The following is a 23096-nucleotide window of genomic DNA, read 5'->3' as shown; positions in this document are numbered from 1 at the left end:
CATCGAGAAATCGGAGAACCAGCACTATCGATACACCCTTCAGCCCATGCCATTTTAACCACTTCTTCACACTTAGGGTCCTTCAACCACATGGATTCAAATCTGAAAATTTTACTCCCTCTCCTTCTTTGTTGTTTCCTGAAAAAATGCAATGCCAACGGAGAATGATCTGACGCCGAACTAGTCAGATGATACACCTTTGCATCCTGAAACCTCCCCACCCAATCCAATGAAGCCAATGCACGGTTTAGTCTCTCTCTAATCTGGACTCCATCAGCTCTCTGATAAAGCCAAGTAAATCTCGGTCCAATAAATCCCATATCCCTTAAACCGCACCAGTTAATAGAGTCCACAAAATTCTTCATTTGTCGCCTCGGTCTCGAACTGCCTCCTTCTTTCTCAGACTCACTCACAATCTCGTTGAAATCACCAATGCTCAACCACGGTAAACTCGACCTATCCCTAATCCTCCTTAATAAAGCCCAAGACTCATCCCTCCTTGCAGTATCTGGTGCTCCATAAAACCCAGTAAAATGCCACCAGTCTGATGAAACATCCCCCTTGACTACTGTATCAATGTGTGACTGATCAGAGTCAAGAACTTCAACTGATATACCTTCCTTCCAAAAAAGAGCTAAACCTCCACTCTTCCCCACACTAGGAACCACCCAGCTAAAGCGAAAATTACACTGATCACGTACCTTATCTACCTTTTCCTTATTGAGTTTAGTCTCCATAAGAAAGACTAAAAAGGGCTCTTCTCTCTGTATAACCTTTTGCAAGGCTTTAACTGTCCGAGGGTTCCCAAGCCCTCGGCAGTTCCAACTGATCAGACTCATTGGACCCGGCGGGGCTGCCCAGCAGCCTTCGCCGATCCCATGTGTATAGATATATCAGGCACAACCTTCTCTCGCTTCACCCTTTTTTCCTTCTCCCCACATTCCGAACTGACCAAGTCTAAGGCCTCTCCCTTGCGTTTTGGACCATTCTGCATGAGACAATCAACTACTGAAGCCTGCTTTGGACCATTTTGCATAAAAGAGTCCTGGTCCAGCCCAAAAGTGGCATGAATAAAACCAGGCCCACTGACTTTATTTTTGTCCTTCCCACGCATTTTAGATGGGCCTCCCTTCTTTGTATTCGTCTTACCAACCTAGCCCAATTCAAAATTCAGCTCCCTTAACTCTACAGAATTTAAAGCCGTGACTTTTCCATCCAACAGCATATCCTCATCAATCACCGGATCTTTAGTGACCTGATCTGAGATGTTCGAGATTTCCGATGCACATTCCACTCCCTTAATTTCAGCCACGCTCTTGTGTGATTCCTTATTGACTATAGCATTAGACGAGTTTGAATTTGAAAACCTCTGTAACTCATCATCAATGTCCTGAAGTGTTGCCTCAAAATCCGCTGATGATTTCGTACAGCCAATAAATTCCGGAATATCCGGGGTTTCCTTAACCAGCGCAGTACCTCCCAAGCACGCCGCCGAGTTGGTCGCCAGAGTTACAACCCCCGAATCGGACTTCACCACCACGACCCGACTAGAATTTTCTTCCTTCTCGAAACCTTTGACCTCCACAAACGACCGGCGAGAAGGATTGAACTGAGGAGCCCGAAGCCAAGCACCAAACTGCTGATCCTCCACAGCCATAGAACCTTTGCTTTGCAGCCATACGGAACACTCCTTATCATCATGGGTCAGCCTTCCACACCAATAACAGATGTTTGGTAGGCGTTCATAGGAGAAAGAAATCCATCCCTCTGAGTTCTGTCCAAAAGTAACACGGCGGCCACGACAGATAGGTTCCAAGATGTTCAGCGACACTCTCACTCTCATGAAAGTCCCTCCTCGCATATATGATGAATCCCCAGTTCTTATGACATTACCAAGCGTGTCTCCCAACTTGAAAGCCACCTCCTCCGTCAGCAGAGAAAACGGAAGATGGTGGATCTGCACCCAAAAGGAGACCCTTTCAAAACTAATCTCCTGCACAGGGATTACTCCATCATACCTTCTAAAAACCACCAGATGTCTATCAAATGACCATGGTTCTCCCATGAGAACTTTTTCAAAATCCTCTTCCTGATCAAAAGTGAACACCAAACAATTCTGTTTTGCATCACTTGCTTGAAAACACCCCTTCGTGCGCCACAAGGGTCTAAATGTCCGAACCACTGCCTCAATATTCAGCGACCTCCGAGTGAAAAATTTAGCAGCAAGAGCAAAACCTTGAACTTTCCTACTCTCAGTAAGATCCACATTCACCCCTTCTTTATTGGTAAGGGAACAGTATAAGTATATTTAACTAAATATAAATATTTTTGTTCATGAACTTATAAAAAATTGGATTAACTAATCTTATATGGTTAAAAATTATACTAGAAATTAAAATTATATGTGTGTGTGTATAAATATAAATTAGCGATAAATCACCAATAATAACTGAATATCTTATGCATATATTTTCATACATGTAAACATTTAGTATTATATAAACTTCTTTTTGATTGAAGAATATATATAAACTCAAATTGAGTCACTTGTTTATTGAGATTATTTATAAAAATATTACTTTATTTAAGCTTAACTTATTTAATAGTCAAGTCTAAACTTGAAGTTGTGTTTGACTTTATTTGTTAAATAAGCATAAACAAATATTTTCTTGAGTTGAATTCAAATTTGCTTGATTTATTTGCAACCTATCACCATATTTTCTTTATTCTGTATGAGTTTAACTTATTTAATAGTTAAGTCTAAACTTGAAGTTGTGTTTGACATTTTTTGCTAAACAAGTTGCGTTTGACCTTATTTGTTAAGTAAACATAAACAAATATTTTCTTGAGTTGAATTCAAATTTGTTTGGTTTATTTACAACTTGTTTGACTTTATTTGTTAAATAAATATAAACAAATATTTTCTAGAGTCAAATTCAAATTTGCTTGGATCATTTACAACCTATCACTGAATTCAAATTTGCTTGGTTCATTTATAACCGATAACCGTATTTTCTTTTGTTTGGTTCTTGGGTGTTAGTTGTGTTTTCAAATTTGCTTGGTTCATTTACAATCTATCACCGTATTTGCTTTTGTTTGCTTCTTGGGTGTGTTTTGTGTTGTGTTTTCAATTAGAGGGTTTACCCATCAGAGAGTTAGTATGGGTTTAGATTCAGCGTGTTTCTTGCATTGCGTTTTTCTCTTCTTCATTTTTTTTTTTTTTTTATAAACAAATATTTTCTAGAGTCAAATTCAAATTTGCTTGGATCATTTACAACCTATCACTGAATTCAAATTTGCTTGGTTCATTTATAACCGATAACCGTATTTTCTTTTGTTTGGTTCTTGGGTGTTAGTTGTGTTTTCAAATTTGCTTGGTTCATTTACAATCTATCACCGTATTTGCTTTTGTTTGCTTCTTGGGTGTGTTTTGTGTTGTGTTTTCAATTAGAGGGTTTACCCATCAGAGAGTTAGTATGGGTTTAGATTCAGCGTGTTTCTTGCATTGCGTTTTTCTCTTCTTCATTTTTTTTTTTTTTTGGGCTTTCACGCGTTTAAGGGAGACAAAATTTACTCTTCATGAGACAAATTTCATTGATCATGCACTATTCCGGTATTGTTCATGCCCTGTTTATGAGACTCACAATCACTTTATTAAATATATATATATATATATATATTAAAAATAGATCCCACAGTACTATTCATACATTTAAAAATTATTTTACTACAATATTTTCAGTTTTCAGCAATTATAAAAGTTTACATTCCCTAAAAATGGAAATCGGGATCTAAGATCTCTGGGATATACAATTGACTTTTGACTTTTTTGGGGAGCAAGAGAAGCAATTTAATAGTGATCACATCTCCATGAGCTGCTGAACTCAATGCGGTTAGAAAAATGCTCGCACAGACTCACATCTAAGCTTGTTTAGAATTCATTGCCACATGATTCCTAAATCCCACAAATCGTTGATCATTGTTAAAGTATCACAATCCAAAATCTCATCAAAAAAAAAAAAAAAGTATTACAATCCAAACAGTAATATCTTGGGCCTGGGCTGGATTTTATAAACTTAATTAACTGATTATCACATACATTGCTCCTTGCTATTAATTCATATGAGATAATAGGCCACATAGATTTAAAAGCCTCAAGAACAGGGGTTAAAATTAAATTTAGAGATTTTTATTTCCGGTAGTAAACTAATTTAGTGACTCAACATTTTAATCATCAGTATTTCCGTGGGAAAATAATCGTGTAAGCATTAGTCAAGCCACCCTCAAAAAGCAACCAAAAAAAAAAAAGCTGCAGCTTGCTTAGAAAGGATAAATTAAATAACAATTAGAAAAAAGAACAACCGCTAATGTAATCTGGGGAGAGATCATTTGTGGATATCAGGCACAGGGAGGCCCTTGACCTGCATCTGCTTGTACATCCATTGCAAGTTCTCTGGGGTCACTTCACCTCCGAGAGAGCGGATAACAGATCCACCACTACACGAGCCAACTTTGCAGCATTCCTCCAGAGATAAACCTTTTACCAATCCATATATAAACCCACTTGCAAATAGATCACCTGCTCCAGTGGCATCAATTGCCTTTGACTCCCCGATGGCTGGAACTTGTACAATCTGACAGTAAAATTTTATACATAATATTAATCATCCATATGAAACTTTGTGTTTAGAGTAAACCATTTTTATTATTAGTTTTGGTGCTAAGACTTCTATTTTTTATGAGGCACGCTTTAACAAAGCTTTTAAAAGCTTAAAGTGTCCTCCAATGTACGGATGTGCAAAAGAATAAAAAATAAATAAAGAAAAGGAAATCATACGAGTGATTGTCTATATGGGGATGTTGAAACTTTCAAGGACAAGCATCCATCAAGCCATAAGTCTTAGAACAATTTGATGGGGGGTTATTTGAAAATTAAGCTATGTAGTGTACATTTCCAGAGATTATCAAGCTTCTCCAGAAGGAAAAAATGCCATTTTTATAGAGTATTCAAATCCTCAAATTTCTAATGCAGCATCTTACTAACCTCTTTGCCATGCTTAGCAATGCATCCATTAGGGCCTAATGTCACCACAGCCCATTGGCAGTGTTTGGCCAGAAATTCAAGCGCAACTTCAGGATTAGCATTTTGTTCACCCCTACAAAAATTGTAGGAGAAATTTACACCACCTACTGGAGAATTGTAAATATTCTAAGAGAAGAAAAAATAGTTAACAAATGAAGAGTCTGGAAGATTGACTATTTTATCAAAAACTATCTTAACATGCTAACTTTATAAAGAGATTACAGTCACCTTAGCAGCTCTGTTGCTTCATCTTCATTGGCAAAGCAGAGGTCTATGTCCCCTGACTCAAGTAACTCTAGAAGAGGTTTTTTAAAGTTCCGAACCATCTGTCCACATTTAAAGACTGTATAAGATAATACAATTGTCCTGAAAATTTTTGGCATAGAAAAACACAATAAGAGAGGGCAGGGGGGTGGGGAAGAAAAGGGAGAAAGGAAGATCAGAATGTATATCACTGCATGCATCAATCATACTTGAGATATGAACTTAGTCAATTCCATGCACAAAGTGATTCTCGCAATCAATATTTAGTGTTATAAAAATTTGTTTCAATTATTCCTTCTGGTGATACATCATTTTCAGTCACAAAATAATCCACTTAAAACATTGCCTTTTGTGATGTTGGAACTCAGATATTGAAAACCAAACTAAAATAATTTGAAATTAGATGTATAAAATATACCTCAAAACTGGCCAAATCCATTGACACAGACAGACCTTCCTGTTTGGCAATCTTTATAGCTGCTTGAATAACTTCCACATTGAATATCCCAAATCTCAACAACAACCACTGCCCAAAAAAAAAAAAAAAAAAGAGAAGAAGAAAAAAAGCATTAGCAATATAATTTATAGAAAGTCTCAACATATCACCAACATATTATCTAAGGAACAGGACAAAGGAACCAACAGAGCTAGTTTGTGGAAGGAATGACATTATCTATATTACAAGGAGTTATTTTCGGATAAGAAACAATAGTATCTATACTGTTATACACTATAGCTGGGGTATAAATTTAGTCAACTATTCTATGAGTGAATAAAGTATGAACTATTATTATACGAAGAATAACAGCAATAATGTAGGGAAAAAACAAAAACAAAAAGAAAGAGAAAAATGCTATTGGAATCTGGTTCTTATTCTAGAGGGAGATGCCTAACCTTGGAGCCCTTGAAATCGTCTCTGGTCAAGTCATCCGCCTGAACGACAATAAAGATCACAAGTGTTATTATTTTATTATATTAGCATAGGGGTATTCTTGTAATTTTACATATAACTTTAATATATATTCGCTAAAGGCGAGGGACCGACTGATAAATTCCCAAACCTTTTTCTCAAATCTCTCTCTCCCTCTTTTAACTCCAATATTAACAAGTCCTTAAAATTTGTGAGAAACTGTTTTATCTTAAAATGGAAATAGACATATCGACACACCCTGAGACATATACATACAGAGATATGTAAAGAGGCATTCCCATGAATGCTTTAAGAAGCCTATGTTAATCCTTAAAATTTTGGGACATAACATAGTGTAACATGTACACACGCACCAAAAAAGAAAGAAAGAAAAGCACGGCACCTGAACTTTCACAGCATTGGAGAGACACGGCCGCATGGTACGGTTGCCCAATTCATCAACCAAGCAAACACACTGCGCCATACAAAAGTTTCAGCATCTAACATTAAGAAAAAAAAAAAAAAAAAAAAAAATCAACTTGACAGAATTAGAAACTCGAAGCTCACCTGACCCGTGGGTCCATTCTTCATCCTCAACCTCGAGAGGTTCACACCATTAGAGGTCATGTTACTCACAAACAATTGACCTTGCTCGTTATCCCCATATGCCCCAATTATTCCACACGACACTCCAAAGCCCGCACTTAGTCCCCTAACAGTATTGGCAATACTGCCCCCGGCTAACATCTTCATCACCAACTGATCCTCCGGGGACATTTGAAAATGGCTTTTCACATCACTTTTTATGGCCAATTGTTCGTCATGAATGCTTTAAGAAGCCTATGTTAATCCTTAAAATTTTGGGACATAACATAGTGTAACATGTACACACGCACCAAAAAAGAAAGAAAGAAAAGCACGGCACCTGAACTTTCACAGCATTGGAGAGACACGGCCGCATGGTACGGTTGCCCAATTCATCAACCAAGCAAACACACTGCGCCATACAAAAGTTTCAGCATCTAACATTAAGAAAAAAAAAAAAAAAAAAAAAAATCAACTTGACAGAATTAGAAACTCGAAGCTCACCTGACCCGTGGGTCCATTCTTCATCCTCAACCTCGAGAGGTTCACACCATTAGAGGTCATGTTACTCACAAACAATTGACCTTGCTCGTTATCCCCATATGCCCCAATTATTCCACACGACACTCCAAAGCCCGCACTTAGTCCCCTAACAGTATTGGCAATACTGCCCCCGGCTAACATCTTCATCACCAACTGATCCTCCGGGGACATTTGAAAATGGCTTTTCACATCACTTTTTATGGCCAATTGTTCGTTAGGCGACCCGTTAATATGGGTTTTCACCCTACTCAATATCAGCTCAAGCTCATCAATTGCAACCTAGAGACATAATAATTAGATAAATAAATATAAAGCTTTAAAGTACAAACAATTTATCAAAATCTTGTACACACAAAAACCACAATTTTACCCAAGTTAAATTAAAACCACATAAACAAAGCACTAAAAACATAATTACGTAGAGTGACAACTGAGACCCAATAAGCGTGATATTTCAGAGCCTGCAGATTAGCACAGAAAACTTGAAAATTGAGCAAATTGAAGCGAAGAAATATTTAGATAAAGAGAGAGAGAGAGAGAGTACGGGAAGAGAGCCACCGCGGTCGCCGGGGACTTGATCGAGCAAGGACCAATCGACGCGAGCCACGTGGTCAATGAGGGCAGCGGGCTGGAGGCCGAGGACGAGAGGAGGAGGAGGAGGAGCGGTGGCTTCATTATTGTTGTGGTTGTGGTTGCGGTTGTTGAGGAAGGGTTCTGCTCCCATTTTTTAGACCGAGCAAACCAAAAGGGTTGGTGTTCTTAGTGTGTTGTTGTCGCCCCACCTCGTCCTCTTTCACTCTCACATTGCTTCTATTATATAGAGGGACTGGTTACTTGTAAAAAAAAAAAAAAAAAAAAAAAAACCAAAACAAAACAAAACTTTTTATAATAGAATTTTAGTCAAACTGTAAATTTATATTTCTTAAAACTTAGGTATTTTAATAATTAATAAATTACTATCTCTATATGTAATGGTAGAGTTTGACTTACCTCTAATACTTTTTTAACTAGATACGTCTTCTTGTTTTAAATATACAATGAAGTAGTAGTGTATAAAGTATTCCATATTTCGATAATACCAACTCAGTATCTGTTTAGGTATTTCCTACCCAATAAATGAGCGACATTTTTTCAAAAAATCACATCAGACTACTCCAATAAATGATTAATTTATCTTTTCGATAGTATAAAAGATTGTGATTAATTTATTTGAGTAGTCTGATGTGATTTTTTGAAACAAGCATCACTCATTTATTGGGTAGGAAATACCAAAATAGATGCTGAGTTAGTATTACCAAAACAAATGCTGATTTGATATTACCGAAACATGATATACTTTCTTGTAATAGTGGGTTTTAATCTCCACATTTTATTTAGTTAATGGATGATGTGGCAGTCCCTCGTTAAAATAAAAAGAGATTTATTTTAAAAAAAATACCGGAGATAAGCCAAACTCTAACCATAGCATTTTATTACTGATTCTAATATGGGCCCCCATTGATTATAAAATACGGAATACTAATTGTACGGCCCCATAATATCCAAGTCCGTTTGGGCCTCGGACTATGAATCGGTAGCATTTCCCAAGGGCCCAACCTTCGTTTTGCCCAAGATCCCAGCCTAAACCCACAAAAGCTATGAGCCCAAAGCTGAGTGTTACTCGAAGGCCTAAAGGGCAAGCAGCCGGCGCTAGATTGCATCTTGCCTTGCCACGTGGTCCTTGCTCGGCAAGTCGTCCCCGAGCAAGGTTGCAGTAGTTCGATCACTCCACCCTTTACGTGCCCGGCAGAACCTTAGGAAACATCGTTACCAAGCACATCTGCTGAAGTGGGAACCATTTCCAAAGCCACTCTCACCTAAACGCCCACTTACAATTAACGACATTGGACCTCTCATCGCACTAGTTTTGGAACTAATCATAATCACCTCACTAATAATTGGCAATAAATAAGAGAAGTGAGAGAAGGGAAGGAGGATGAAAAAATTGCGAGGTAGAGAGAGAAAAGTGATCTCATTGAGTCTCTGTGCCGAGAACAACCCAAAATAGGAAATCCAAACCCACTGTACAAATAAGTTGTGAGGCCCAGCCCAATAGCCTCATTTTAGGCGCGCACACTAATAATATGGGCTCATCTCATACATCACTTTCTCATGTTCCCTAAGATTTGTTCTGGAGTAGCATTATTATTTTGATAAGATTTAGTTTAAAATAACGCATACTCTCAAAGCATTTGTTTAAGAACTATTTTTTAAAATATTTTATGACAAAATGATAAAAAAAAATTAATTTTATTGATAGTTTTTTATTTTATATTTCTCATAAATTTGGTTTCAAAACTTTCTTAATATGGTTTATTAACAATTTCACTAAGGGCATCTAATAACGGAAAATTCTTAGATACTCTCGGAGCATGAAGAAATTGTGTTTTCTCCTCTCATATTTTTAGTGAAACCCTATCATGAATTTAATAAATAGACCCTACTATGAATATGAAAATTATGAACATTATTCTCCATCCCGATGTACCTAAGAATTACTCTATGACAACATGACCCATATAAAGTAAACTAAAGAAGATAAGAAAGAAGATAAATGATTGCGAATAACGCATTTTTTTTATATTTTATACCCTGGCCCGAGAGAGCACGTTGTAAGGCTATGAGGGATTTTGGTCCGACGGCATTGCACGGCAACATCGGCTTTAGTTTAGAAGGTTAATGTATTTTTGACAATAATAGGATGCTTATTATAATATTATTCCTCATCTAATTTTTATGAAAACCCCTGTGCCTCAGTTGGCCACATAAATCTGCACATACTCTAATTTTTAGAAAAAAAATTCTTAAATATGAAATTTGATAATTGATTATGGTAATTATAATAATAGGTATTTATTATGATAATTATTTTTAATAGATATTTGTCATAATAATTAATAGATTTAGTATTTATTATGATATTTACTAATAATAATTATAGTAATTATTAGTAGATATTTATTATTGTGGGGGTTAAAAACCACTATCTGATAAATGTATAGGAACTATCTAAGGGGTGGTGTTGAGATAACAATCACAATTTATTTATCTAAAATATGTAGGGGAAAAACTCCACAATGAGAGGCTCAAATAATTGATTTAACTAACACAACTTGTATTTCAATTGAAACTTGCACATTACCATAGGGAAAATTCTCTTTTCCGTGGTATTCCTCTGTGACAGATTGGAATTTCTCTTTCTATTTCTCTTTATTTCTCTCTATCTCTTTTTCCAGATCCCCCTCTACTTGCCGGTTCCCTCCTTATATAGGCACATTTTCTACCTCTATCCTCCCAGCTGTCTTGTCTCCAACCGGATTCTCAGGGATATTTTTCATATTCTTTATTGGGTTTTCCCCATTCCTTATCCTGGAACATGACTTTTGGGGGTGTTTTTACTATTCAGGTTGTCTCATATTTATTCAATGCAGCAAAGGTTAGGTGGAGGGCTCCTCATTAATGCGAAGGCAGAGATCTCTGCCATTATTATCTATCTGGAGGGTTTCTTGGGGTTAAATGTACCAATTGTGGGCACGCCGTGGATTATCCATGTTCATTACCTCAAATAAGACTTTGCTCAATGTAGTTTATTGCCAACTTCGCGGGAACAGTCTGTAAGGATTCCTTTTGCCTCCTAGATGTATGGGCCGGTCTTATTCCACTCCACAGGGTCTTCTAAGCTATTGAGCCTTACCTTAAGCAGATGGGTCTGGTGCATTCAACTCCACGGGTTCCAGTAGGAATTTGGGCCTTAGGCCGTTTGAAAACTCTTTCACTCCCCACAATGATAATTGTGATTGTATATGAAAATATGTATTCTATGAATAGAAATAATTTATCTCATTTTTTGTGTTCCACTTTATGTTCCATCAATTATGGTATACTAGCATATAACCCATGTAAACACATGGATGCATTTAAAACTTTAAAATAAATTATTAAAAAAATATAAATAATTAGCCAAATTATTTTGGGGTAATTACACATAACCCTCCTGTGGTTTGGGAGAAAATCACTTTGCCTACCCGTGGTTTGAAAAGTATCACTTAACCCACTTGTGGTATGTTCCATTTGTTTTCCGTAACCCACCTCTGTTAAAACCAGGGATAAATAGGTATTTTTGCTCAAATTTTATGTTTCTCTCTTCCCAAAACAAAAAAAAAAGCACAAAAATGCAAGAGAAACAAGTTCAAAAGGAAGGGTTTTGTGAAAATTAATATTTGGATGACAAGAATGTGATGATCGCTATGGCTCAAGGCGTGGTGCCTATGTTGGTGAAATTGCTTGATTCGAGCTCATTCGAGATGAAAGAGAAAGCTGAGGATCTTTTGATTTTGAGGATTTCATTGGTGGATTTGAGCAAGCACGTGGTGATTGCTGAAGGTCTTTTGCTTTTGAACCATTTGTTGAGAGTTTTGGACTCTGGGAGTGCTTTTGCTAAAGAAAAAGCATGTGTGGCACTTTAAGTTCTGACCTTTAGCAAAGAAAACACACGGGCTATTAGTTCTCAAGATGGGATTTCATCGTTGTTGGAGTTTTGTCAAGTGGGTACTCCTGGTTCTCAAGCTTTTGCAACTGGGGTTCTGAGAAATCTTGCTTTGTTTAGTGAAATTAAAGAGAATTTCGTTGATGGGTTGGTGTTCTTTTGGGGGTTGTGAATTCTGGGACTGCTTTGGCTCAAGAAAATGCAATTGGGTGTTTGTGTAATTTGGTTTCTAGTGATGAAAGTTTTAAGCTTTTGGTTTTTAGGGAAGATGGGGTTCAGTGTTTGATGATGAAAGTGCTCGTGTGATTTGGTGACTACATTTTTGGATTTTCCTGTCCCAGCATTTCTAGGCTCTTCATGCTTCCAAATGTAAACTTGAGAATCTTCACTTGCAGTAACAATATATTTCCTATCTTAACTAAAGGAAGCTGAAATTTGGCTGCTTGTATTTCGAAAACCTGCTATATATCCAACCAACAAACCCATTACCATGACCAGAAAAAGGTTAAAACACACTAGCTAAAAGGTAGAGATTTTTGCTCCTATGATTATGAAGATACCTTTGAATTTTTGAGCGACATCAGGACCATCCAAAATTCTAATTCGTGAATCAGCTGAAGTAACTAGCACTTGAGATGGATTTCTTGGGGCAAACTGTTCATATACAAAGTTACTTGCCTCTTAGGCACATAGCACCACAAGAAAACAAAAAGGGGACATAACTTGAAATTGAAAAGTAGAATTACCTAGAACCCAGTAATCTTTTTAGCTTGAGATTTCTTGAAGTAGCGGTGGAACTATTATATTGGTTCTTTTTCATTTTTTGTTTGTGATGGAGTTAGCCAAAGGGTTGAGGGGGGCAATGGGGGTTAGGCTTTTTATTTTTTGGGTATGTTCTTCATGTTCAAAATTTGTGTGAATGGAGAGAGAGACAAATACCACTTTTTGATCTTGTTTCTCTTGCATTTTTGCTCTATTTTTTGTTTTGGGAGGAGAGAGACATAAAATTTGAGCAAAAATACCTATTTACCCCTGATTTTAACAGAGGTGGGTTATTGAAAACAAACGAAACATACCACAGGTGGGTTAAGTGATACTTTTCAAACTACGGGAAGATAAAGTGATTTTCGCCAAAACCACAAGTGGGTTATGTGTAATTACCCCAATTATTTTTTTTAAAAAGTAAATGTAATTAGTCACATAGTAAAATTTTTACTTAAATTTAATACTACTTATGATCATTTTTCTTTCTAATTTTTAATAAGATAGAATGTGTGATGATCTTTGTTTATGTGGTGATTTTTATTGAGTATATGTGATTTGTTTTATTTATTTATTTTGTATTTCATTAATATTATATTCTTAGTATTTTGGCATTAACTTACTTGACACAAATATTAAGAAATTTAAGTGGACACATGGCACAAATTTAAGTGGATAATTATGATGTGGTCTCTACATAAATTTAGACTTATGGCCCAAAATTGGATTTTAATTTCAAATTCTAATTGAACTTTCTCTGACCTTTACCTATATATATATATATATATAGATTGGTATGTCATGTGTGATATTTCCCCCACCTTTTAAACTTGGAGTAATTTATAAGAAAAGTAAAAAGAATATGTGACAAGTTATGATTAACATACTATGATGGTTTAAGTACAGAATAGAATTATGGGTTCCAATTAACTCTACTAATAAAGATTCTTATTTTCGAATAAAAGATTTGAGGTTCAATCCCTATTTACACAAAAAATCAATTGGTGTTTTGATATAATAATAAAGAGCAATAATTAGAAGCTAATGCCATATGTTAAAATATTAATTATAGTACCACATAAAATGTTACAATTTTTGTCACAATTATCTTACGTGGTAGACTATAATTAATTGTCTATCACTTTCATATAAACTCATTATTTTTTTTTCTATGATAATTATAGCAAAAAATATTATATATATATATATATATATGCCGAAAATTAAAGTGGATGGTGATTTTAGACTATAGCCGTATACTTCCAAGGGTACGCTCCAAATATTCGCAAACCCGACAAGATAGACAAATTTTCGGCCTAGGATTGCATTGCTATTCTTTGATTTCTTTTAGCCTTTAGGCAAAATAATTTGTGTGCATTCACTCATTGTCTCGGGAACGTTGTCAGGGGCATCATTAGCCTTAGCACTAAAGTTTTCCAATTTCTCTAAAACATTATTGGTAGATTACATAGCGCAGGCATTTACCAGTTACCACATCTTCTCACATGATTTATAGCTTAAAGCTTCAACCACTACCCTATGGTCCCTATCTATTGTTTATATATAAATGGCAAGTAACATGCAACCCATGATTTTAAATGCAGGCATGATTCCATATTATAATACAAAGAGATTATGATAATAAATATAAATAGAAAGTTCATGCTCATTTTTTTTAAATGGTGGTTGACCCAAAATCAAGTGAGTGTGTGTTTGTATAAACGGTTGAAAAACTGAGTTTTGAGTATAAAATGAGCGTTTGTAAAAAAGTTACTAAAAGTTTGTGGTTGCAAAACAAAATTAGGGTTTTAAAGGCACTCATTTAATCTTTCAAAACATCTAACCAAGCGGACCCCTTAGTAACCATCGAGATTCTATGCTTTGGATAGTTGGATCCAAAAGTAATTCCAAATTGAGATTGGGATGATCATCAGAAGTCAGAAAGCATCAATTTCATCAAATCAAAACATAGAAAAAGTACAACTAATTAACGAAGACAGCTTAGGCCAAAAAACAAAAAAGAGAGGATATAGATAATTAGATATACGAGTGAGAGTGTAGAAAAACCCAAAAGAAACCAGGCTTTCGGTTATGGATTTTTTTAGATATGGATGGTGGGACAAGTTTTTGTTTCTCTCAACAAGAACCACAGCTGAAATCACGGAGTACTATGTTTTTAGCTTTCTAAGATTCCGATCTCTCTGCAATTATTGCACAAAAGTTCTGATAATGGAGTTTATTTATACTATTTCTAAGCTACCCCAGTATTATTTATTTTAGGTCCTTGTTGGTTGGAATAACTTGTACTCACGCTACATTGACTCTACAGTACTTTGCTGTATTCAGTGCAGCTCTCTTCCACTGGATAAATCTAAAAAAACAAGCAAGTGTGCATTAAATATATATATATATATATATATACAATGAAAAGTGAAAACATGGGGAAGTAGATACTGTGCATAATTTTGTGGATCCTCATTGGACATGCCTGTAGAGATAAAATTCAAATCAGATAGAGCTTAGACATGGTCTCCTGTGAAAGCACGAATTCTCCTGTTGGATTAGTTTGCATAAATTTCAAGTAGCAACCCTTTTATTTTTCCTGTGTTGAAAGAACTCTTAAGGATCATTTTTTTGGGTACATGAACTCTAACGATCTTAGCATGCAGAACTTGTTTAACTTCTAGCCCCAAGCATGCATGACCATTTTGTTTTATATATAATAAACTTGGGTCATTTGCCCACACGGAAGAAAAGCCCAAGACGTTCATTAGCGTCACTAAGGATTGAGATCTTATGAAATAGCACTTTTGATGCCTAAGATTGAAAGTTAAAAACTTTTTAAAATTTTCAAACTGTTTTATGATTTTACCAATTGCATAGTGCAATAGTCCTACCTAGCTATTGCACCTGATCTGATCTGGATCCCATTGTCAGCGCAATTTACTTATCCCCAAAGGCACCATCCAACCATTTTCCCACATTGCAAGAAACTACAAACGGACAAGCAACTGATACCAGAGGTTTAATCTGGTTCAATGATATGGGCCAAAAGATAACTGTATTTTATTTTTAATTTATTTCACATATGACACGGGAAATTTGTCCATCTTCCTTCGATAAAGGATATTTCTTAAGGAATAGTTTACTAGAATCATTTGATGCCATTCGGAGATAAACACTGACATTGACATCGTTGCAAAGAAACAAACAGATAGCAGAACAAACCGCTAATTAACGACAAGAAGAACACGAAAGTAAAGACAAAAGATTAGATGTATTCCAGAAAAATTTGAGGTAACAAACAGAATGTTTCTTTCAGCCGACGCCTGAGCCTAATCCAGTTTCAAAATCTTAAACTTCACATAGATAAGAAAAGACCATCATTCTGTCTCATCATTTCATTCTTCCCATTTCTATCAGACAACAAAATAAGGCTACAATTGTCACCAAAGATGTTTTTGTCATCCCTAGGATAGTTTACTCACCTTTACTCAATTGTTCTATACATAACCCATTTCCAATTTGACATTTTTTTTTGATAAGTCAATTTGACAGTATCTAATTGTTCATCTATTCAAACTATTCTTTTTTGTAAGTTAAAAATTCAAACCTAAGACCTATTGTAAACCCACTTCGCTGCTTCTCCATCTTAAGCAGAATATGGATTCATCTTTTCAGACAATCAAACTAAAGATTAGTCCCCAAAACCTAACCATTCATTATGGTTGGCAAAGTTTGAACCACTCTCTACTTTAACTGTATATAATTTAGCCTTTCAAAACACAATCTAGCATTACTCATAATTAGAGTCTGCAAGCCCGCACTTGGAAAACTACTCAGGGTAACAACCAATGCTAAGGCTGCATGTAATTGAAAATTATGACTACTATCAAAAGAGTACTGGCAAAAATATGTTGACTGCAAGGACAAAATATTCTCAGATCATGTTCTAGAATGATCGGACATTTATAACTACAGTCCAATAAATCAACTCAAAAACAGGTACCTTAAACACAAGGAAAACAAAGCATCAACATACTTGCTGCTTATGGCATCAGAATCACTCGAAACAGAAAATAGAAATTCCAAAAATCTGCAGGAGGACTAGAGCCATAATTCTACCCTAAGATGTGCCTGGTATTATTGGGAAAGAAATTAATCTCTTTTCCATGTATTTGCTAATAACAACAGATGTTCCTTGATGTTGAATTTCAATATCTGAACTGAAGAAAAACTTACTAAAATCTTAATTTTGCGAAGGCTTTGGTGCTTTATCTGGTAGGATATTATCTGGGAGAATAAGTTCAGGGGGAGTTTCACGAACAACACCCAGCATAGAGTCATAGTCCTCATCCCGACGAGCAAACTTCTTGCGGAGAAGCTTCTCAAGCTCGATCTCATCAAAAGGCTTTGCATTCTCAGCTGCATGGACCTGTGCAAGGTTTGTATAATTGGTGGCTGACTGGGAAATGAAGGCTATCTCTTCATCAGTGAGCTTTCTCAGGAACTTTGCTGGATTGCCTCCCCATACCTGTGATTTGCATTTTATATATATCAAATAAGCATTCACTAATCATCTGTCAAAGCTAAGAGTCGGTTCCTAATCTAACATTTGAGAGCTGTTCACACATCAGAATGGACTAAACTGGCCTTACAGTGTTATATATCAAATCCAACATCCCAACTAGGGAATCCTTAAGGAAGAATTTTGGGACTGAAGGCACAAGACAGAAGTCTCTCTCTCATCTCTCTGAGAGAGAGAGAGAGAGAGAGAGAGAGAGAGAGAGAGAGAGAGAGCAACAAAAGAAATTAAAGGATTAAGAACCCTCACATAACAGAAGTTCATAAAACCCTAAGAAACCTCAAGAATCCCCAGTATTTTTACATTCTCACACCATTGCTGTGCTTTTGAATATTAAAACTATAACATTATTTGGGTTATTATTCCATAGTCACTTGCTAGTACAAAGCCCATACCTGCTCATCATTCAAAAATTTACTGATCAGTTGCTGTTACATTCTGAACAGTCTAAGCATGGACTCACCATCCTATTTATTCTCTTACCATTGATCAAGAATGGGACCATTTTTGACACTTTAGCATTAAATTTTTAAATCCTACTCAGTTACTTCATGTATGCTTGCATAGGACAGAAAAACTCCCTTTCAAATAAATTGATAGACTCACAGGATAGAGAATCTGCAAACATACCTCGCCAGCAGGGATCCTTGTATTCTGTCTCACAAGGGCTCCAGCAGCAACCATAGCATTTTTCTCTACAAAGACGCCATCAAGGAGTGTTGCTCCCATGCCAACAAAGGCCTCATCCTCAACGGTACAGCCATGTAAAACAGCACTATGACCTGCCCAGTTCAAATTTCCAAGTTAACCCAGAAAAGAATGCAAACAAAATCCAGTAAAATAATTTTCAAATCATGCATATCATGGCCGGGCATACCACTCACCTACAGTAACATTGTCTCCAATAATAGTAGGGAGGACCTTCCCACTTAGGTTAGACTTTGCCACATGCACAAGGGAGTTATCTTGTATGTTAGTTCCAGATCCAACACTGATGCTGTTCACATCACCTATGCAAAAAATATTTTCACAGGATCAATTTAGAAATAACTGCAGTTCACATCCAGCTAAAGAATGAGCCTTCAAGAAGAAACTTGCATCTTCCAATCCATTAGGTTTGGGGAAGTGGAGGAAGGCTGCTAATTTGTATAGCCCTCAATGTCGATAAGGAGAGATCACTTTACAATAAGACTAAAAACATCCAGATAATTCCATCTAATACTGAACAGGTAGATAATCTGATTATGAACTTGTCCACAACTTATTCTAATGGATGTACTCACCATACAAAACATTAGGACAACATGTAGTACATATTTGAAAGCTAACCAAGCCCAACCAGATAGGCACAATGAGGTTGTAATATTTCTCAAAAATAAAATATTGTTTGTGGAACAATTAAGTTGCAAAAAGAAGTTACACTTTGTCATACTAGGTGGCAATATGCATAGTGCCATAAACAAGCTGAGTCAAGCCGAACCAAGTATTAAAGGTTCAGGATTGGTTTATTTAATTTTAGTTCGAACATGAGCCAAGCTCAAACTTATTACTAAGCTAAAAAATTTACCCCTTAACAAATCCAAGCTAATAATTAATAACTAAATTACAAGTAATATAATATTATTTGAGTTAATTTGATAGAACGATTTTTAAGAACTAATAAAATTACATTCATCAACCTTGTATTTTGAAAAATTATATGTAATTTTTACTAGGAAAATGGCTATTTAAATTATCAATAAATTGCACAAAATAATTCAATACCTTATAAACTTATTTTATCAATAAATTACAAAGTAATTTATTATATGACCTCTCCTAGACCCCACAAAAGTAGGAGCTTTGTGCAATTGGTACAACTTTTTTTTAATTATTATTATAAACTTATTAACAAATTTACACAATCTAATCTTACATACATACATATACTCCAATAGAGCCTCATACCCACAACCTTGTTGATGAACATGTTATCGTATTTTAGTTTGGCTCATTTAACAGTTGAGTCTAAACTTGGGTTGACTCATAAAAAATAAATAAACAAGAACTGAGCACAATATATTCACATACAATAGCTCTAATTATATGCACACGATATTTCCACTATAATTTGAACAATAATGAGGTGCCTCATACTTACGTGATGCTTTATGTTAATCAAACATGTCATCCTTCCATTCAAACAATTATATTGAAGCCCCCCACCCATAAAAAGAAAAAGAAAAAAAGGGAGAGAGATTCAAGAAAAGTGCATCATCAAACTTAAATGTATTATCTCAGTAATAAATATAAAATAAAATAAAACAGCATAAAAATGTATCTTTTTTTATTATTATAAAAGATTAAAAGCATGAAAGAATGAAAGGTCAAAGTCATAGTTTAAGATTTTGCAGACAAAACAAAATTCATGCATAAAGGGTCTTACCTCTCAAGACACATCCATACCAAATAGACGATCCTCTTCCCACTTGAACATCCCCAATGACAGAGGCACTTGGGGCCACAAATGCATCCTTATCAACCGCAGGTGCTTTATCAAATATGTTCATCAGAGTTCGATGCCTAGACACTACAGAAAATTTATAGTCAATAATTTGTTGTATGGTAGAAAGCAAGCAAAACCAGTACAGAAAATATGTAGATCACATCGAAGCTGTGACATAAAACATGTAAAATTAAAATATCAATGGAGAGGAAAATGGTACAACGCACGTGCACAAATCTTTGCAATGCAAATGAAAACAGCAATCACCCTATGCAACTTTAAAGCACACAAGAACACGAGATGAACCAATCAACCAATTATTCAGACAATCAAAAAGGGTAGTTAGTCCTAGCATACATTTTTGTTCAGGTACTCCAAAAATAAAGGAAAAGGTTTACTTTGCTACCTAAGTGATCATCTGTGTTATAATAACATGCTTCAACTAATTTAATTTATTTTTGTTTATTGGTAAGTTACAAACGCACCCAATGGGGTTTGAACCCACGACCTCACCCTCCTCCAGGTTGATTAGATTTGAACTAAGGACTTAAGCCACCCCACCCCTTCACTACTTAATCCAAATCCTAACTGACAAATCAATTTCAACAAATTTCTTTTTTTGATAAATAAACACGCTTAACTGAGGAGATTTGATGGAATCAGATTTCAAGGACATTGAAATCCATAAGTTCCTTCAATAATTTTTTTTTTTTTTTTTAAATCCATAAGTATTCTCAACACATCTCCTCTTAATTCGAACACACCTAACCATCATCTTTTTCTCTATTATTAATTGTAAGTTACACTTGCACCCAATGGTCTTGAACCCAAGACCTCACCCTCCACCTAGAACTTATAGGGGGACGAAATGCCAGTTCAACTAGAGCTCATTGTCACGCCTAAGCTAGGAAGCATGGATACGGATACGGGAACGACACGGTGATATGAGCAATTTCTAAAAAATTATAATATGACAAGCGGGTACAACACTAGCATGACACTGGTAAGGCACCCCAAATGAAGTGTAAATGCTTCCTAGTGCCTACGCATTAATCAATCTAAGATCATTCGTTCCAACTTCCAAGGCATACACATGCCAAGAAATTCAAATAATGATAGCTCTTTGAAATTCATCTCTACATATTATTTGAATGAAATTTCGAAAGTTCCATAACTTGTTATGAAAATGTAAACCCCCAATTACAATTATCACATCAATCCGTATTTATGTGCGTGAAATAAATGCACATTCGTACACAGTGAATCCAAAGCGTTAATTTAGTTATTAAAAAAAGAAAAAGAAAAATCACTCCCTTTAGCTTTCAATTGATAATTTGAACCGCACAATATAGCTCACACACCTAATTGAAAAATCATAAATTTCAAATACAACTTTGCAACACAATTTATACAGCAGCCAAATCCAATCAAAAGCTAAAACTCAAACACGCAGTGATCTAAGCTGGGAAATAGTCAATTTATGAGAGAGAAATGCGATCTAATTAAAGAGAGAGAGAGAGAGAGAGAGAGAGAGAGAGAGAGAAAATAATGAAAATGAAAGAAATGAGAGGAGATCTTGGAAGCAGTGAGTTGTAAGTTAGGGCATAAAAAAAAATGATTACGTTGCTCTTGGAAGTAGTAGTTGCCTTGGAGGCGAGAGCCGAGACGATCAATGGCTTGGCCGGTCTCGCGAATCCAGAATCCGACGGTGTATATGGCTTTGCCCAGGGTCCCCATATCTCGGCCTTTTCAGTGACTGAGAGGTTTGAACTCACTGGGTTTTGGGGCTTTTATAAGGTTAAGGTTTCAGCTCTCTGTGTGTGAGAGATGAGGGAGAGAAGAAATGATACTGTAGCACACAGCACAGTCGTAGGGTAGAATATCCGGAGGACTTGGCAGGGCAATTCTGGGTTTTTACTTAATTGGTCCCCCAGGCAATTCGCAACAAGAAAAACGTCGTCGTTCCCGTATTTTAGATATCTTTTTACGAGCAACACAATTTAAATTTCTCCCCTGGTCACAATTTTTTAGTCAAAAACTTTTAACAAAAATTAGCCACAACTTTGCCACAATTATTTCACGCGGCTGGGTGCGAGTGATGGAGAAAAATTAATAGATTTATGTCAAAGTTATTGACAGTTAGTTATAGTGGCAATTATAGTCTGCCACGTAAAATAGTTATAAAAAATAGTGTGGTTATGTTTGTAATCCTAAAATAACTTAATTTCTAATTACTACATATGACCCTTAAGTTTTGGATTAAAATGAAATTACTAGGATCTCATTCAAATTAATAAATTTTGCATTTTTTTGAATAAATGATTTATCCTTTTGTGATTTAACGGTATCATAATTTAGTTTGATAAACTTTTTCTTTTCTAGTACATTTCTACCTGCTTAAGCTTGTATTAAAGTGAAAATTTAAACCCAATTGTTCAATGTTAGTGAACAACTCGATGGTACACACACCATGTGGCTAGGAGCCATAGTGTAAAGGTACGTTTACTCACTCACATAAACGATCACCTCTAGCTTTTGGATATCAAGTAGATATGAGATGTAGTATTCTTTGGCATTCATGAAGCGTGCAAAGGGTGTTGGTACTTTTAGAGTGAGAAGATGAATACACCAATTTATTTTCCTCCAGCTCAATAGAGATTTTGTTTATATTTTGGAAATGAGTATGTGTATGATTTCTTTCCATGATCATGTAGTCTAGACTAGAGTATTCAGATATGGGATTTCTTAAATGCTTGGGGATAGCAAGAATGTGTGTGTATATATATGTGTATATATATATATATATATATAGGTTGGGTTTAAGTTACACCTGGTGTAAATAATGTTACACCATCCAATATTTTTTAATTAGATGTGAATTTTGACAAATCTACCGTTAGATTATATTATTTTTGTGTATTCTCAATTCTTACAGAATTTCAAGGTGATCAAATATCAATAACCATAGCATTAATTAATTGTTTAAATTTAAATTTTTGTAGTTTGAAATAATGCATAAAAGATGATGAGGGGCCTGTGAGCCTCACAGCCTCGGCCCATCACGAAACAGGCCCAAGGCCCAGGCCGAGGAGCATATGCCATTTTTTTGTTGGTGTTGCTAGGCTAACTTGGGGGAAGCCTCTTTTCCCAATCCACACCGAGGACCACCTCATCCTCGGCCTGACGAGGGGGATTTTAGAGAGAGAGACTAACCCCAAAGTAAGCTGTCATTCTCACATTTAATGCATTCAACTAACTCCCCCTAGCCGCATTAATGGGGAGGTAACCCCTTGGCAGGATAACGTTGATCAGAGTGAACCACTTGAGTACCGATAAGGCCTCTGATGGGACGGA

General features: G+C 35.8%; 2 protein-coding genes across 2 annotated transcripts; both read right to left on the bottom strand.

Annotated features, from left to right (window-relative positions):
* Nucleotides 1-4167: 4167 nt before the first annotated feature.
* Nucleotides 4168-8201, bottom strand: LOC112011048 (uncharacterized). The gene is made up of 8 exons (XM_065780168.1): nucleotides 7930-8201; nucleotides 7347-7664; nucleotides 7183-7254; nucleotides 6242-6280; nucleotides 5766-5873; nucleotides 5312-5409; nucleotides 5045-5156; nucleotides 4168-4634 (listed from the first exon to the last, which is right to left on the bottom strand). Exons 1-8 carry the CDS (start codon nucleotides 8107-8109, stop codon nucleotides 4386-4388), a joined length of 1176 nt encoding a protein of 391 aa, XP_065636240.1. The 5' UTR covers nucleotides 8110-8201; the 3' UTR covers nucleotides 4168-4385.
* Nucleotides 8202-16573: 8372 nt separating this feature from the next.
* On the bottom strand, nucleotides 16574-21647 carry LOC112011040 (gamma carbonic anhydrase 1, mitochondrial). Its single transcript, XM_024043428.2, has 5 exons — nucleotides 21365-21647; nucleotides 19683-19826; nucleotides 18142-18267; nucleotides 17888-18039; nucleotides 16574-17206 (listed from the first exon to the last, which is right to left on the bottom strand). The coding sequence occupies exons 1-5, from the start codon at nucleotides 21477-21479 to the stop codon at nucleotides 16922-16924; spliced, it is 822 nt and encodes a 273-aa protein (XP_023899196.1). The 5' UTR covers nucleotides 21480-21647; the 3' UTR covers nucleotides 16574-16921.
* Between the last annotated feature and the right edge of the window lie 1449 nt (nucleotides 21648-23096).

The sequence above is a fragment of the Quercus suber genome, unplaced genomic scaffold (genome assembly GCF_002906115.3).
Source record: "Quercus suber isolate HL8 unplaced genomic scaffold, Cork oak 2.0 scaffold_226, whole genome shotgun sequence".
Classification (NCBI taxonomy): domain Eukaryota; kingdom Viridiplantae; phylum Streptophyta; class Magnoliopsida; order Fagales; family Fagaceae; genus Quercus; species Quercus suber.
This window is presented reverse-complemented; position numbering and strand designations above follow the sequence as displayed.

Excerpts from the sequence above, each read along its gene's own strand:
- LOC112011048 (XM_065780168.1), bottom strand. The coding sequence starts at position 8,109 with ATGGGAGCAGAACCCTTCCTCAACAACCGCAACCACAACCACAACAAT. Across the intron at positions 7,255-7,346 it reads AGAATGGACCCACGGGTCAG|TGTGTTTGCTTGGTTGATGA; the intron begins GTGAGCTTCGAG and ends TGTATGGCGCAG. Across the intron at positions 5,410-5,765 it reads TGGATTTGGCCAGTTTTGAG|ATGGTTCGGAACTTTAAAAA; the intron begins GTATATTTTATA and ends AAATGTGGACAG.
- LOC112011040 (XM_024043428.2), bottom strand. The coding sequence starts at position 21,479 with ATGGGGACCCTGGGCAAAGCCATATACACCGTCGGATTCTGGATTCGC. Across the intron at positions 19,827-21,364 it reads CTACTACTTCCAAGAGCAAC|TGTCTAGGCATCGAACTCTG; the intron begins GTAATCATTTTT and ends AATTTTCTGTAG. Across the intron at positions 18,268-19,682 it reads GTATGGATGTGTCTTGAGAG|GTGATGTGAACAGCATCAGT; the intron begins GTAAGACCCTTT and ends TTTTTTGCATAG.